Here is a 14,939-nt window from a genome sequence, read left to right as displayed (position 1 = left end):
AACGGGAGAGGCCCCAGCAGAGGGAGGCCCGCATACCACAAAAAAAAAAAAAAAAAAAAGAACTGAAAGTAAAAACTAAAAGGTTAAAAGTGATGAGACTCTGGATAGTAAGATGACAGGCTTTCGTGGACAGTTTTTTCTTGTATTTTCCATGGGTTGTATAATAAGGGGAAAATGGCTATAAAAAGAAATATGGCTGATATCATTACCACAAGGATAAAGATTTAGGAGGTGACGTGGACCTGGTCAGGGAACAGGTGCAGAACTGAATCAGCTGAGAAGAAACAAGACCTTCTGCTGGTTCAGAAGCCAGCACCTGCTTGGTTTCCCCGGAACTTGTATGTGCAGATTTGAGGAGGGACTGCCCAAAACAAAAAAGTGAGGACAGATAGTGGCCAGACTCTGAAGGGCTCAGGTACTTTATTCTATAAGCAATTAGGCTCAGTTATCTCTTAATCTTTCCCAGTGTTCGGGCCCCCACCAAGTTCTGATGAAGTTGGAATTCTTTCTTTTCTGCACCCAGTTTTTCCGGCAAGGCAATGCTCTGAAATAAATGCAGTAATCCAGACAAGTAACTGCAAGTACCACAAAAGTAATTTTCCAGAAGGGGAATAACAACAAAGTTTATGGCTACAGGGCTAAATGCTGTCTATGGCCCAACACCATGTATCTAATCCAATTTTTATCCTAACATGCTGATCTGTTTTTACCTCCAAAACGCAGATGATTCTCTTTTTAATTTTTTAAAAAAATTTATATACTTTTCAAGGTTACTTTCCATTTACAATAATTATTACAAAATATTGGCTATATTCCCTAAGTTGTACAATACATCCTTGAGCCTACCTCACCCCCAATAGTTTCTGCGTCCACTTCCCAGCCCTGTATTGCCCCGCCCACTAGTTTGTTCTCTATATCCAAAATGCAGATGATTCTAATCAGATGGGAATTGGATGAAACGACGTGTGATTTTAAAGGATAAACTTGACTGAGTAACTTCTAATTAAGAAAACGCCGATTTCAGTTTCAAATGCGCTTATATTTTACCTCCCACTTATGGCATTATTATAAACTTTTTTTCATATGTATAACTATATTATTTCCTTTCAGCATCTGAGTAAATCTGCTGAGAAAAAGATCTGTGTCTATATCCGAAAGAGCCTTGATCTCACTCGTGCTCTCTGGCGAGTCATACAACAGGCAGGCTTTCATTCTTCTTCCGAGATCAGTATCATGGACCTGGAATTTGAATCAGCGATTCTGAAGCGGAGAGCAATTTTGCCCTCAGGGGACACGCAGCAACGTCTGAAGACATTTTTGATTGCCAGGACTGGCAGCATGACGCTAAACATCCTGCGAGACACAGACGTGCCCCTGCCACGCTATTCCTAGCATTTAAAGTAATGCTTGGCACGTGGTGGGTACAAAAATGCCCGCTGAATTAACAGTTTTACACATGAGGACACTGAGGTTCAGAGTGGTCAAATATTTAGTAAATAGCAGAGAATGGAACTAAAGCCTTCTTACCAAGTCCAGGCTCTGCCATCTTTATCTTCCAGTTGCTCGTTAGTGTTTTTCAAAAGACTTTTTAAAAGTCCAGATCTTTTGACTCAGCAATTCCAGTTTTAAAAACTGATCCTAATCAGTTATCACACAGTTGTACACTGATTATTTGCACAGATTTTCATTATTCAAAAGAGATAAATTTTAAGAATATCTCTTTATTCAGAGGAAGATAAATTATGATATACCCATTCAGTGGAATGTCACTAAAGATAGAAAAGCATATGCATATTTATCAACAAGAAAGGATATTCAAGATATACTGTTATATGACAGAGGAGCAGAGTAGGTTACAAAATAATATGTGTAGTATGATTCCATATGGATACATATACTTCCACAGGAAAGAATCTAGAAGGATGAACGTCAAAACGTTAGCGAGTGCTTTCCCTGGTGGCGCAGTGGTTAAGAATCCGCCTGCCAACGCAGGAGACACAGGTTCGAGCCCTGGTCCGGGAGGATCCCACCTGCCGCGGAACGACTGGCCCGTGCACCACGACTGCTGAGCCTGCGCTCTGGAGTCCACGAGCCACAATGACTGAAGCCCGTGCACCTAGAGCCTGTGTTCCGCAATGGGAGGGGCCATGCAGTGAAAAGCCCGCGCACCGCAAGGAGAAGTGGCCCCCGCTCACCGCAACTGGGGAAAGCCCGTGCGCAGCAACGAAGACCCAACGCAGCCAAAGATAAATAAATAAATTAAAAAAAAAAAAAGTTAGTGATAATTCTTCTAAGTCGTTAGATCTATGGTGATTTTTCTTCTTTTTGCTTATGCATGTTTTTAAACTTCTTAAAATAGACATGGTTTGGGCGTTAAGGGTTGTAGAAGAGAGATGCTACAAAAAAATCCACTAGGTCTCTATGTACTCAGTCTCCTGGTTAAAGAATGAAAAACTATAAATTTACTGGACAGGACATATGATTTCTTTTTCCTTAGGAGGAACGCTGTGATCTTTTCTTTCTCAGAGAGAAAAGACGTACTTAAAAAAAGAAACCTAACAGCTAAAGAAAGCAAGCTGTCAACAAGAACTAGCAACCTATGCCCTAATAAAACGTGGACCACAGAGAAGCAGGACCAAAATGCTTGCTAAGCCTAAAGCACAGTAACGTTGAATATATTACTTTTAATCTACAAAGAGTATTATCAAACTAATCTCCAGGGTCAGGTTTTTAGCGAGAAATGAAATGATTTGTGGAAAATACAAAGAATCTTCCAAACCCACTTATAAAAATGCTCTGTAAGACATCTGACCTGCTTACTCACCTAGACCATGTGTTTCCATGATTTCTACAAAAGCATTAATTACTGGAAATATCTTATCGTCAAATGCATACACGCATCACATGAAGTGTTTGTTTAGCCTAAATTACACTGAGAGCTTGGTGGCTGCTGTTAAGTGTCTCTGTCAGACTGTTAAACAACATAACCTATCAATTCAGCATCTGGCAATGAGCCACTTAATTTCACTTTAATGGTTTACTAAGAACAATTTATTTGATTTACAACTGGTTGCTTACATTTACATGGCTATATTGAAATTTCAAATTCAAGAGATTTGCAATTGTACCTTTTGCTTATATTGGAAGGTAGACCATTTATATTTATCAAGTAAAAATGTACTTTTTAAAGTTTTATTAACATAAAGGTTTGTTCAAAAAAGCAACTCTGCTGGTTGTTTTTGTTTTTTTCCCAACTAGTTAAAAACAATCACTATTTATCCATATCATCTTCTTAAAGGTTTGAATACTCGTCATATATTGAGATCACTTTTCGATGACAGTGAGTATGATCCAAAGTAGGGACCATCTCTTTCCCACAGCATCACTGCTCCTCCACTTGCCCTCCTGGAATTTTTTATTTTACACTGATACGCGTCGTGAATCGACTTTCTCTCATAAACTTCAAGAAGCTAGTGGCAAGTATCTACACAAAAAAACACTTTAAAAATATTACATTAAAAAAAATTACAACACATAGTTGGGGAACCACATGCCACTCACAGAAATCTCTTTAAAGTAAAGAATTCCACCAAGGCACATACAAGAGACTGGTAAGAATACACACATGTGCCCACAGGCATAGAAAGTTATACCACAAAAGGTTTAAGACAGACATTCTTACGTAGAGGGATTATGAGAAGTTACATATTTTTTTAAAGTTTGGCCTGTTTGTATATTTTAATTTTTCCTACACAGAATATGTAATACTTAATAAATAAATAATAAGTGAATATTAGAAGAATTTTAACTCATAAAAACATAAAAATATTCCAAGACAGGTGCATAATTATGTCCTAATCTCTCATTATAATTATCTCAGAGAGATTTTAAGAAAGTCTATGAAAATATAAAATCGCTACTTTGATAGAATAATCTAAATTATCCCGTTAATGCACCCATTACATATAAAACCAATGATGCAGTAACACCTGTACAGATAGACACCTAAACAGAAATACCTACTACCTTAAAGTAAGCCAGTTTTTCTGAATACATATACACACACACATACATGTTCTATGTAAATACAGAAGTAGCTTGCCTTAGGAAGAACTGAATACTCTTTTCCTAAATTAGACTTTGTGTTTTAATAGGAAAACCAGCTGATTAAAATATAATAGCAACTAAGGTGAGTGAAAAACCAGTTTGAAATGATAAAGAGAATTCGCTGAATAAAAACCAACTCTGTGGAGTTGTAAAAGCCATCTTTAAGGATACAGTCAGATGATTTTAGGAATCCGTCCCTATATTCGGTAGGTGTAATAAGTAATTCTAAATTTAAAACTATTTAATAATTACCATAAGGATATCTAGAGGTCATCTAGGCAAAGCTTGTCATTTAATATATGAGGAAAAAGCAGATCTGGGCAGTTAACTGACTTTGCCAAGACGACAGTGAACACAGACCAAGGCTTGAACCTGGCTCTCCTCCTGACCCTGCTTCTCCCACTGCAACCAATTCTCAGCTGTGGGGAGGCGTGAGGGGGACAGTCCTCAGCAAACTTGGCCGCCTGTTTTTGCAAATAAAATTTCATTGGAACACGCTCATTTACTGCTTTTGTGCTACAAAGAAAGAGCCGAGTAGTTGTGAAAGACACCCGATGGCCTAAAATATTTACTCTCTGGTTCTTTACAAAAAAATGTTTGCTGACCCCTACATTAAAGGTTTCTTAGCATATAATTCTGAAGTTTCAGAGCTTAAAACATAATAACCCATATTGTAACAAACCGTATTATAATAAAGAGCAATAAAACCAGAACCACTACTGTGTTTATTACCTTAAATTACCTTAAAAGGGTTTAACTTCCCCATCCCCAAAACTATTTGTCCATTTTCCATGCTTTGATATGCACATCTTTAAGAAAAGAAAAACTATAAAACTCAGAACCTCCCAAAGGAGAAATCAAGATCTGCTCACATAAACTGAAAGAAAACTCATGTACATTCCTTTAATAGAGTACTTCTCATCTACATAAACATATTTAAAGATCACTGGCTACTTGGGAGATAGCCTAGTAGATAAATCTAAACTAAGTGAATTAGAAATGTCAAACGTATGACAGAATATTTTAGAAAAAGTCAAATTTATACACAATTTTCCAGCAGAATATCTAAAGCACAGCTGAGAGACATCTATTTAAGTGTCAAAAGCATCTGCCCTATTAACCACTTGATTCATTAAATTTTTAGGTTTTACCTTTCTCCTCTCAGAAAAGAAAGTAAGCCTGGTTCCAGCTAACCCGGCTAGCAACAGAGGCTCACACAACACAAAAGGTAAACCACCTTAGGGAGACCTAGGTACAAAATATAATTTAAGCAAAGTGGTAGACTGCTCAGGGAAAACAAGTGTATTTACAGAAGGAAGAAGTCCCTACTGGACGCTAACAAATCAGTAAAAATTATGAATTCACTAGTCAGGACAGTATGGGATGGCGTTGTATAGAAACACACTGTTCTTTTTTAGAGAGCTCTGGACTGCTCATTATAAAATGATGTAGAATGTACAAAAGGACTAAAAATTGCATCAAGAAAGGAAACTGAAGACATAGATTTCAAATCAAAACACACATACACACAACGTGGGACTTAAATCAGAAGACATGCGTTCAAACCCCTGAGTTGTCACCAACTGTTAGCACTGAGCAAGTCACTTTTCAGTGACTCAGAGTCCTTCTAGGATTTAGTTAACTTTTTTATAAAATAAGAGAGGTAAGGCTCCTTCCTTCCAACCCCCCAGTTAACAGCCTTGTAAGTAATCATTTATTGACTCACTGCTGCGTGTCAAGAACCAAACTTTAATTTGAAGTGGACTCAGCGGCTTTAATTGTAAGTGGACTCAGAACAAGTGTCCTAGGAAAAAATAACGCCCATCAAGCATCATTCTTTTAAACACATAAAGAGACATGAGTTGGAGTTTAGCCTTTAAAAAAGAAATAAAATCTATTTTTCCAAACCAGACTCCATAAATTCTCTAACTAAACTAGGTGACATTAGGCAAATCATACATTCTCCTTGATTCTTGGTTCCTTCACCTCCAACAATAACTGTAGTTTTTGTAAAGAATGAAGATAACACATACAGCTTTCCCTCTGATGTCAGGAATAAGACAAGGATGCCGTTTATCACTGATTCACAAACCAGAAATAAAAAGAGCAATAAAATTAAGTGAGTATGATCCAAAGTGAGTATGTAAGTGTGTGTGTAGATTGTTACACACACATATAAGGGAAAAGTAAGCAATCCAATTTAACAATAGGCAAGAGATCTGAGTCAGAACTCCAAAAGGGGGATTCCAAATGGGCAATAAACATATGACACGGGCACTGGGCCTCATTAGTAATATAAGAAATGGACATGTAAAATACAATGAGATATCCTTATATACCCATCAGACTGCAAATAATACCTCTGACAATACCAAATGTTGTAAAGAATGTAGTGTGACCAGAATACATTTGGTATACAGGTTGCAAAATAGTTGACATTATGTAGTAAAGTTCAAGATACAGATACTTTGTGACCCAACAAGGCCACTCCTAAGTACATCCTAAAGAAATACATGCTTAGGTGCATGTACAAAAGTGTTCAAAGCAGCACTATTTATAACAGCTAAAGCCTGGATATAATCCAAGTGTTTATCAACGATGGGATGCATAAAGTAAGGAACATATAAATAATGGACTACTACACAACAATTAACTGAGTAAACTATATCTATATAGAACATGATTAACCCTTACAAAAACAATGTTGACTGAAAAAAGCAAAACACAAAAGAATATTTGTGGCATCATTTCATTTGTATGTTCAAAAAATAGAGAAAAACAGTATTTTCTAAGTAATATTTGTATTATTTAGAAACACACACAGAGAAGGTAAATCTATTTCTAAAATGCAAGGAAATGATTATCTCTGGGGAGAAGAGAAGTGATTTAATTGGGAAGAGCTGGGGAGGGCAGCTTCTGGGGAGCTGGCCATGTTCTGTTTCCTGACTAGGTGGTAAATACATGGCTGGTCACTTCACATGTAAGTGTACACGCACAAGTGTGCATGCAAGTTGTACACCAGCCCAGCTCCTGGCATATACCAGACAGCCAATAAAGCCAACTCTTATTTACTTAGGAGAATGATATTCTGACTACTACTGCTATGATTTTCACTATTACTGCTAATTTCTCCTCTAGATTATACATGCCCCCTGTAAATATCAGCTCAGAGAGAACACAAAGAGAAACGCCTAATGTGAATGAAGTAAAGCTTGTTTGTGCTATTGTTCTTTCAGTTTCCCCACTGTTACGCTTGTAAATGTATCTTCCTCCTTATATAACCTACAATATCCTGACCATGAAATTCTGACAGGAACTAAAGCTTTTCCCTCTGGGTGATTATTCCTTCAGCAAGGTTCCCACCATTGGCAACAGGAGTCCTGACCTCTGCAGGGTGAGCAAGAATAACAGATGAAGTGTGAACTGGGTTTAATTAAAACCTAAGTACCGGACGGACTTCCGTGGTGGCGCAGTGGATAAAAATTCCGCCTGCCAATGCCGGGAACATGAGTTCGATCCCTGGTCTAGGAAGATCCCACATGCTGCGGAGCAACTGAGCCTGTGTGCTGCAACTAAGGAGCCCGCCTGCCACAACTAAGACCCGGTGCAACCAAATAAATTTATTTTAAAAGACAAAACAAAAATAAAACACACAAAACCTAAGGACCAAAGGGAAATGGTAACGGAAAAGTGCTGGATCCCTCACTGTTCACAAGCCCTGAACTGCTCTTCTCAAGCTCTCAATCCAGAGACTGTTCCCAGGTAACCCTGGAGGCCCCTCTCCACAGCAGGCAACAGAAAACAAGTGTTTACATGCAAGACCATGAAACACACACGGTCACTACATCAAATGCTCACTATATTTTGATGGTAAATATTTTTTTAAGAGAAAAAATGAATATGTTTTAAAAGTGGTTAAATTTTACATCTTGCCAAGTACAACAGTAAGGCATTATATAAACTCTGATATTTCCAACTTTTGGAAACAAAAGATAAAACCTACTAGTGATTTTTAAATTCCTTTATAATCAAATAGGAAATTGTAAGAGATTTCACTTACAGCTTCTTACTGATGCATGCTGAAGAGAAAGTTTCTAGAGCAGAATTAAAGTTATTTAAGTAATCAGGTTATAATTACCAACTTAATCACTCCTTTTAAAAAGTTTTATAATATTTAACATCTAAATTTAATTTGGTGAAAGGTAAGACTCTAATTCAGTAAACAATCGTCAAAACAATTAGTGACATTCAAAAAAACTAACTTTAACTGAAAAGTACTTCAAAAAACATCTCAAAGAATTCCACTTAGCAAGCCTTCAGTATTTAACAAATTAATCAGAAATAAATTGCAGTTTATTAATTGTTCTGCATGACCTTGGGATCAAAACATTAACAGGAATTATGAGATGGAAAACATCAACAAATCAATGTACGTGTATTTATCCTAAACATCTGATACACACAAGAAACTGTCAGAAATACAAAGAAACCTAAGACTTATCAGTCCCCACCTGATTGATAGGTAATCTCAGGAAACAGAACATCAACATGGATACATCTGTGTTAGACAAAGAAATATATCTAACAATACAATTAAACAATAATGAGGCAGGAAATAATAAAATCAAATGTACGACAATGTCACCAGAATTCTGAGGAAGGGAGAGCGCCTATCTAGTTGGGGTGTTTAGAGGGGCCTGATGGACAAGGAGGAATGAGTAAGCCTAGATAAGAGGTGGGGAGAGGAAAGGACATCCTTGGCCAGGCAGTTCAGTGACCACAGGGATGGCAAGTGTGCCCAGGGGGCAACAGACAAGTCTGCCCGGTATGAAGAATCGGGGGTGACTGCTAGGGGGTAGGTGAAGGGGCAGATGGTGGATGTGTTTGGTTGCTACATAAAGGACTAAGGAGCCTTGGGATACTTAGCACGTCTTAAATGCAGAAGGCATGTTTATAACTCTCTGAAGGTAGAGACTGTTCTAATAAACATGATGGGAAAAGAACCAGTAAATACTGACTCGTACACTTTAAATGGATGCACTTTGTAGTATGTAACTGATGCCTCCATAAAGTTATTAAAATTTCAACAATTAAAATCAAGGATGCTCCCTTTACTGACAATTCCCTTACTGTGCTTCCATTCTTATACGAGGAAATGCATTCAAGCCAAGCCACCATGATTATTTAACCAAGCGCTTGACAGAAATCTAATGTTCTCTCTACCTCTAGCAGGCCTGATCACGTCTATCCTGCTTATCACTGCAAAATAATCTTACAGTAGAAAGCTTCTGAATTAAATGCTGCCCACAGCCTTTCCTTCAAAAAAGAATCAATCTGGACCTTAAAGTCTCCTACAATTTGAGCTCAATCTACCATTCTGGTCTTATTTTTCACTACTTTCTATACACAGACATAGATCCTTCTTCAAACTCCACTACTCACTTATTTTTCTAAAGCATACTTTGTCTATTTCCAGTTTCCATGTGCTCAACGTTCTCTCCACAGGATACACTCCTGCGTCACACTTTAATCCTTCCTACCTACACTTCAAAACCCAGCTCAAGTGCTACCTTCAGCATGGAGTCTTTTCTGAAGGCCCGTGCAGGTATGTCTCCGCATCCTCTCAACTTTCGCTGAAGTCTGATTGTGCATGAAGCTATAACCACCACTTCTTTATGTCAGGAATAATACTTGCCCTTGAGGAACTCACATGAATCTATACCCACACGTATGTAGCCAATTACAAATCATACAGGACAAGCTAGACGGACATGCTTAGCACACAGTAGTCATGCCACAAATACTTGTTGAAAGAATGATTATTTGCATATTATGAATATCCCCAAAGTCATTCATATATAACTATACAAATAAGGTCGTAATCTTTGTAGATTAAAAAAAAAAGAAGAAGAAATTTTACCTTTTCAGTTGTAAGAGGTTTTGCAGGCTTTTCTGGCTCCTTTTCTCTCTTTTTCTCTTCCTTTTTTTTTTCTTTTTCTTTCTAAAACATAGCCGAAAGTTTTGATAAGTTTACTTTTTAAAAAATGTTAGCTCTTAACACATTTTTATTTTATTAGTTTGAGTCATCATTTGGAAAGGGTACAAATAAATATTCAATTATGACAATATCCAGTGATACCGAGATATAAAAGTAAGCATAGTAAATTCATACTCTCATTGAGTATGCTGATAACACAATAAAGAATAACTTTTCTAAAAAGGAAATTAATACAGAAGTGAGACAATTTAGAACTTCTTTGATATTTTAGAATTTGTTTTAAAGAAATGAGACCTCTATTCAATAAATTCTCACTGCATCTTTACATAAGGTCACGCTTTCTAATAGCAACCTTAAAGTTGAAATTTGAATACAAAGAAAAGGAAAACTAACTGATGGAACAGAATTCTTTATCACACAGATGAAGACCAACTACAACATGTAAACATGAGGAGAAAAGGGTAAAAACACTTTAATTTTTTAAAATAACACAAAACATTTTCAGTCTGTTACCACAGCGTTGTGATTTTTAAAAGTGCAAATACAATAATTTTCTCATGAAAAGAATGTTGGAGATAGTGCTTGGGGACCAGAGCCAGCTGACTAGTTGGCATATTTAATCCAACCCAGTCTAGATAAACTGTAATGGTATTATAATGTTCACAATTTCCAAGAAGGTTGAAACAGGATATAATAATAAAAACTAAAGGTCCATAAAGATGCCAAAAAAAAAGAAAACGAAGTAAAGATTAAACAAAGAGCATTTGTAAGGCATGTAGAGGGAAAAGATGCCTAGAAACCTAGAACCGGGTGATACTGCAACTGAGTGCTGACCTAGTTTCCTGGCAGCAAACGTGAAAGATAAACTGGTGAACCTAGAAAAGGCAGAATAATAAACACATGAAACTTAGTCAAAACGCCTAGAGGTCGCATTTGCACCTGTGCCTTTAAAAGGGTGTTTGACACCACCTCTCTCAAGAGTAGAATTTTTGTTATTTGTAAATCAAGAAAGCCAACACCGGCAATTCCTAGGCCATAACCTAAGAGACATAATTGCCTTATGGGCAAGGCACTGTGATAAGCACCTAACTGTCTAACTTAATTTTTACAGTGATGTCTGGGAAAAAAGTCATTATTGTCATTTTACAAATGGAGAAACAAAATCTCAGGAAAGTAACACCCAGAGCTAATCGGTAGGGCCGAGGAACTGCGGGGCCCAGACTCTCGCGTCGGTGCTCCCTGCCGCCCAGCTGGGCGCTGCCGTCTATGCAGTTTTTCTTCCCCATGGGGACAGCTAACGCTTACTGGGCCCTTCCCATGCGCCAGACACCATGTGACTCATTTAAATCCTCACAACAACCGAATGAAGTAAGCAGTATCACCGCCACTGTGTAAGTGAAGAATAAACGAGATGTGCAAAAATCCTTCATATGGTGCAAAATGTTTTCCAGATATTAGTCAAGTTTAGGGAGGAAGGCAATGTGATTGATCATTCTCACGACTATGCTGGGGTGAACGGCTCTGTAACCGCTCAGAGCTCTCAGTTATTTCTCAAGGAAGTCACCGTCATGAGATGGGGGAGAAGCCAGTCTTTCTAATCGCTATGATTGGTGGGCATATCTGAAATCACCAACAATAAATTAAATTAGTTAGCTATGTTTAACAGAGGGAGATGCTCTTGAACACTGGAATTTCAGCTGTCAAAATATGGCTGTAATCTACTGATGCCAGCAGCGGTTTTAGAACACAGGCTTTGAAGTAACGTTAAAAACGTGAGCTCTAAACGCAGATCATACAGTTTGACCAACAGACGACCCCCATCTTTAGAATCAAAAGCTGCTGAAAGATCAAAGAGTACTGTGAGAAGCTAAGTTGTTTTAAACTATTTTCTCATCAAGAATAAAACACAGTGGTTGTTTGGTATTGTAAAACAGTAGTTCCTGAAACTTGGTTACTGTATATCCAAATGATATAGTGAAATAGGAGATCTCTTGCAAAAGAAAACTGGAATAAATGTTCACGTCCTACAAGACAGAGAGAAGTACATCTTGGGTTCATTATAATCAAACTACACTTGAGTGATTTAATTAAAGATACAGGCTCTAAAATTTTTTATGCACTCACATCTTAAAAAGTTGGGAGCATATATACTCTACCACATGTATGTATGTATTTATAAAGCACATATAGCACTATATTATACACATTATAAAACATACATAAAAATAGAAATTTTAAAAGGGTAAGAAAAGAAAGCACGAAGAGACATTCTAGTGGACTGTCCTGTGGGGCTCCCCAGTGTCTAAATGCTATCAGGCACGATGATTAATGCTCGGTTGGATCAGACTCCTGCTTTCTAGGACCTGGTGGCAGGCACCACACAGCACAGACATGGAAACTGAGGGCTTCCACCCTCTGAACCAGGTGTCGCTGCCATCCTTCCACCACCTTGCGGCCACCTCCGCCCTCCTGCGGTGCTTCTTCTCTGGGCCTGCCTGCTGACCTCTGACCCCTACAACACTCTGGCCACTAACGCCTGTTCACCTCCAACCATGCCCTTCTTGCTCCAAACTGTCCCCCACTGTCTCCTGGGGACCTCCCCTTGCTCTGCTAACTCTTCAGTGTACCCAGCTTTCCACTCTCATGGCTCTCCCCGGGCTGCCGCCCCCCTCCCCCCTTCTCCGACCCGGATCTCTCCTCTGGCCTACAGACCTGTACATCCAACCCCCGACCAGACACCCAGATGTCCCACCGTCACCTCACACTCAACATACCCAACTTTTAATTCCGCCCCCTCCCTGTTCTCTCCTCACACCTGCTCCTCCTCCTCAGCTTGGACCCCTTCTCACTGGACAGCGCCGCCATCTACTGAGGTGCTCAGGCCTGAAGCCGGGAGTCATCAAGGCTCCCAAAGCACCTCCACAGCCCACTGATCACAAACCCCACAGACTCGACCTTCTCGAGATCTCTGACAGCTGCGCTCTTCCCTTTCAATCCCTCTGTCTCCACTTTAGCACCCCTCCCACCATTTATTCATGGACCAGAGCAACAGGTCCTCAGGCCTTTCCGCACCCATCAGCTCGAAGTTGGCTCTCCAGAAACAGTGAAGCAGAGTGCTATGACCTGAAAATCTGATCAGGATACTCCTTCTACCCATGAAACTCATTAAAGTGCCAGGGCCTTCAGGACGAAGGCCAAACGCGCCAGCAGGCTCACAGGAAGACTCCTCTCCACTTCTCTCCCCGTCCCACGCGTGTCCCAGCCACGCCTTTCTCCCCACAAATCCCCAATCATCCTGCTCTGGCCACAGGCTTTCTTCCACAGGATGCTTTCTCTGCCTGCACCATGTCCTAGTCCTCACAACTAACGTTTATGAAGAGCATAAGGCGCATCAGAAGGACGCCTGCTGCACTCCAAGCAGCGCCGTGAGCGTACGGCAGTCACAGCACACGTTCTGTCGCGCTAGGAACCTCTGTAAAGTCCTCTGTTTTCCTCTGTTAGATGGAAGCTGCTCCAGGGCAGGGAGACACACCTTGTTTACCTTTGTATCCCCCACGTCAAGCACACCATTTATCAAGGAGGAGACACAGAAACAGTGTGAGTTGAAAGGATGTCTCAAACTAATTCACTAAGGTCAGGATGACAACAACAAAAAGATCAACAGTCAAAAAAATTAAAACCTTCAAATACCAGTAGGGACGACTTTAAAAATCCATACTGGTGGTACCGCGCACCCCAACCACCCCACCCCACACGCTCCAGCAATTATCGCGGATGATTCCACACGCCTACATTTTATCTATGTGATGGGTGCTATTGTTTAAAGAGAGAAACTTGACATTAACTTTCTTCAAGTGCTTATAATAACAGAATCATAGAAAGAAAACATTTTTAACCAAAAACCTTCCTAAGAAATCAAAGAATTCAAGAGCAACTATAGAAAAGCTCCTTTAAGCATAAGGTGGTAATGGAAACAACAAAAAACTAATTGCTTATTAAATGTTGAGATATATCTATGGTAACAATAAAATAGTCATTCTGAAATTAAATGCATGTTAAAACCCTGTGATCCTACCTGTGGCATAGAAAAGTGTTCTTGTTGTATTTAACATTTTTAATACTGGAGACCATTCAAAACACAAACAACTATTACAGCATCCCAAACAATGGCACATTTACCACCGAGCGCTATGGAATGAGGCTAGCTAAAACACTACCATACCTCCAATTTGTTCTTCTCAACAGCAGTTTGTAGAGAAGGAGAGGATACCAAAGGCTGAAGAGGAGCATCAGAGGAGGAAATCTGTGGAATGCAGATGGAAAGTCAGGAGAAAAAAACAAAAAGAAGATAATCAGAATTATAGGCACAGGAAAGAAACACACACTCGTGTATTTCAGAGATACAGAAGCACTCAGAAGTACGTTAAATGAAAATAATGCATCAAGAAAAATGTCTTGCTTTCTAAATATTTCCCTGTGGAATTTCTATAAGTAAAAGTATTTACTATAGAAGAGCATACGATTTAAAACGGATTTCACTATGACATAAAATATAAAATGCACTCAGATAAGATCATCCCCCCGCAAAGTATGTGAAAAACAATTAAGCGTCTCTGGCGGTCCTCCTCCCATCAGCGTTACTGCCGAAGTGCTCAGGCTCTCAAGTGTGAAGACACACCGTTCCAAGTGGCCAGAGAGCACGAGGGAGTTCTCATTCTTACTGACCGCAACTGCTTCAAGAATGGAAAATAACACAGAGCTGAAACAGTAAAAGTCAACTCAAGTTTTGATCAACTGTTTAAGAAAACAGAAAGAAGGATGGGAGAAAAAAGAG

At 39.0% G+C, this 14,939-nt stretch overlaps 1 protein-coding gene across 8 annotated transcripts in view; it reads right to left on the bottom strand.

Annotated features, from left to right (window-relative positions):
- The window catches only part of SMAP1 (small ArfGAP 1), a 153,634-nt gene that overhangs the window by 51,620 nt on the left and 87,075 nt on the right, over positions 1 to 14,939 (bottom strand). For 7 of the 8 annotated variants that reach the window (XM_024132949.3, XM_055087649.1, XM_055087647.1 and 4 more), the window contains 2 exons: positions 14,328 to 14,408; positions 10,028 to 10,108 (listed from right to left, as the gene is read on the bottom strand). In XM_024132949.3, coding sequence (XP_023988717.1) covers positions 10,028 to 10,108; positions 14,328 to 14,408 — 162 coding nt within the window. The remainder of the gene's footprint in view (positions 1 to 10,027; positions 10,109 to 14,327; positions 14,409 to 14,939) is intronic. The other variant, XM_055087646.1, reaches the window with a different exon arrangement.

Source organism: Physeter macrocephalus, chromosome 10 (assembly GCF_002837175.3).
Source record: "Physeter macrocephalus isolate SW-GA chromosome 10, ASM283717v5, whole genome shotgun sequence".
NCBI lineage: Eukaryota > Metazoa > Chordata > Mammalia > Artiodactyla > Physeteridae > Physeter > Physeter macrocephalus.
Note: the sequence above shows the minus strand (reverse complement) of the source record. Positions and strands in the feature narration are given on the sequence as shown.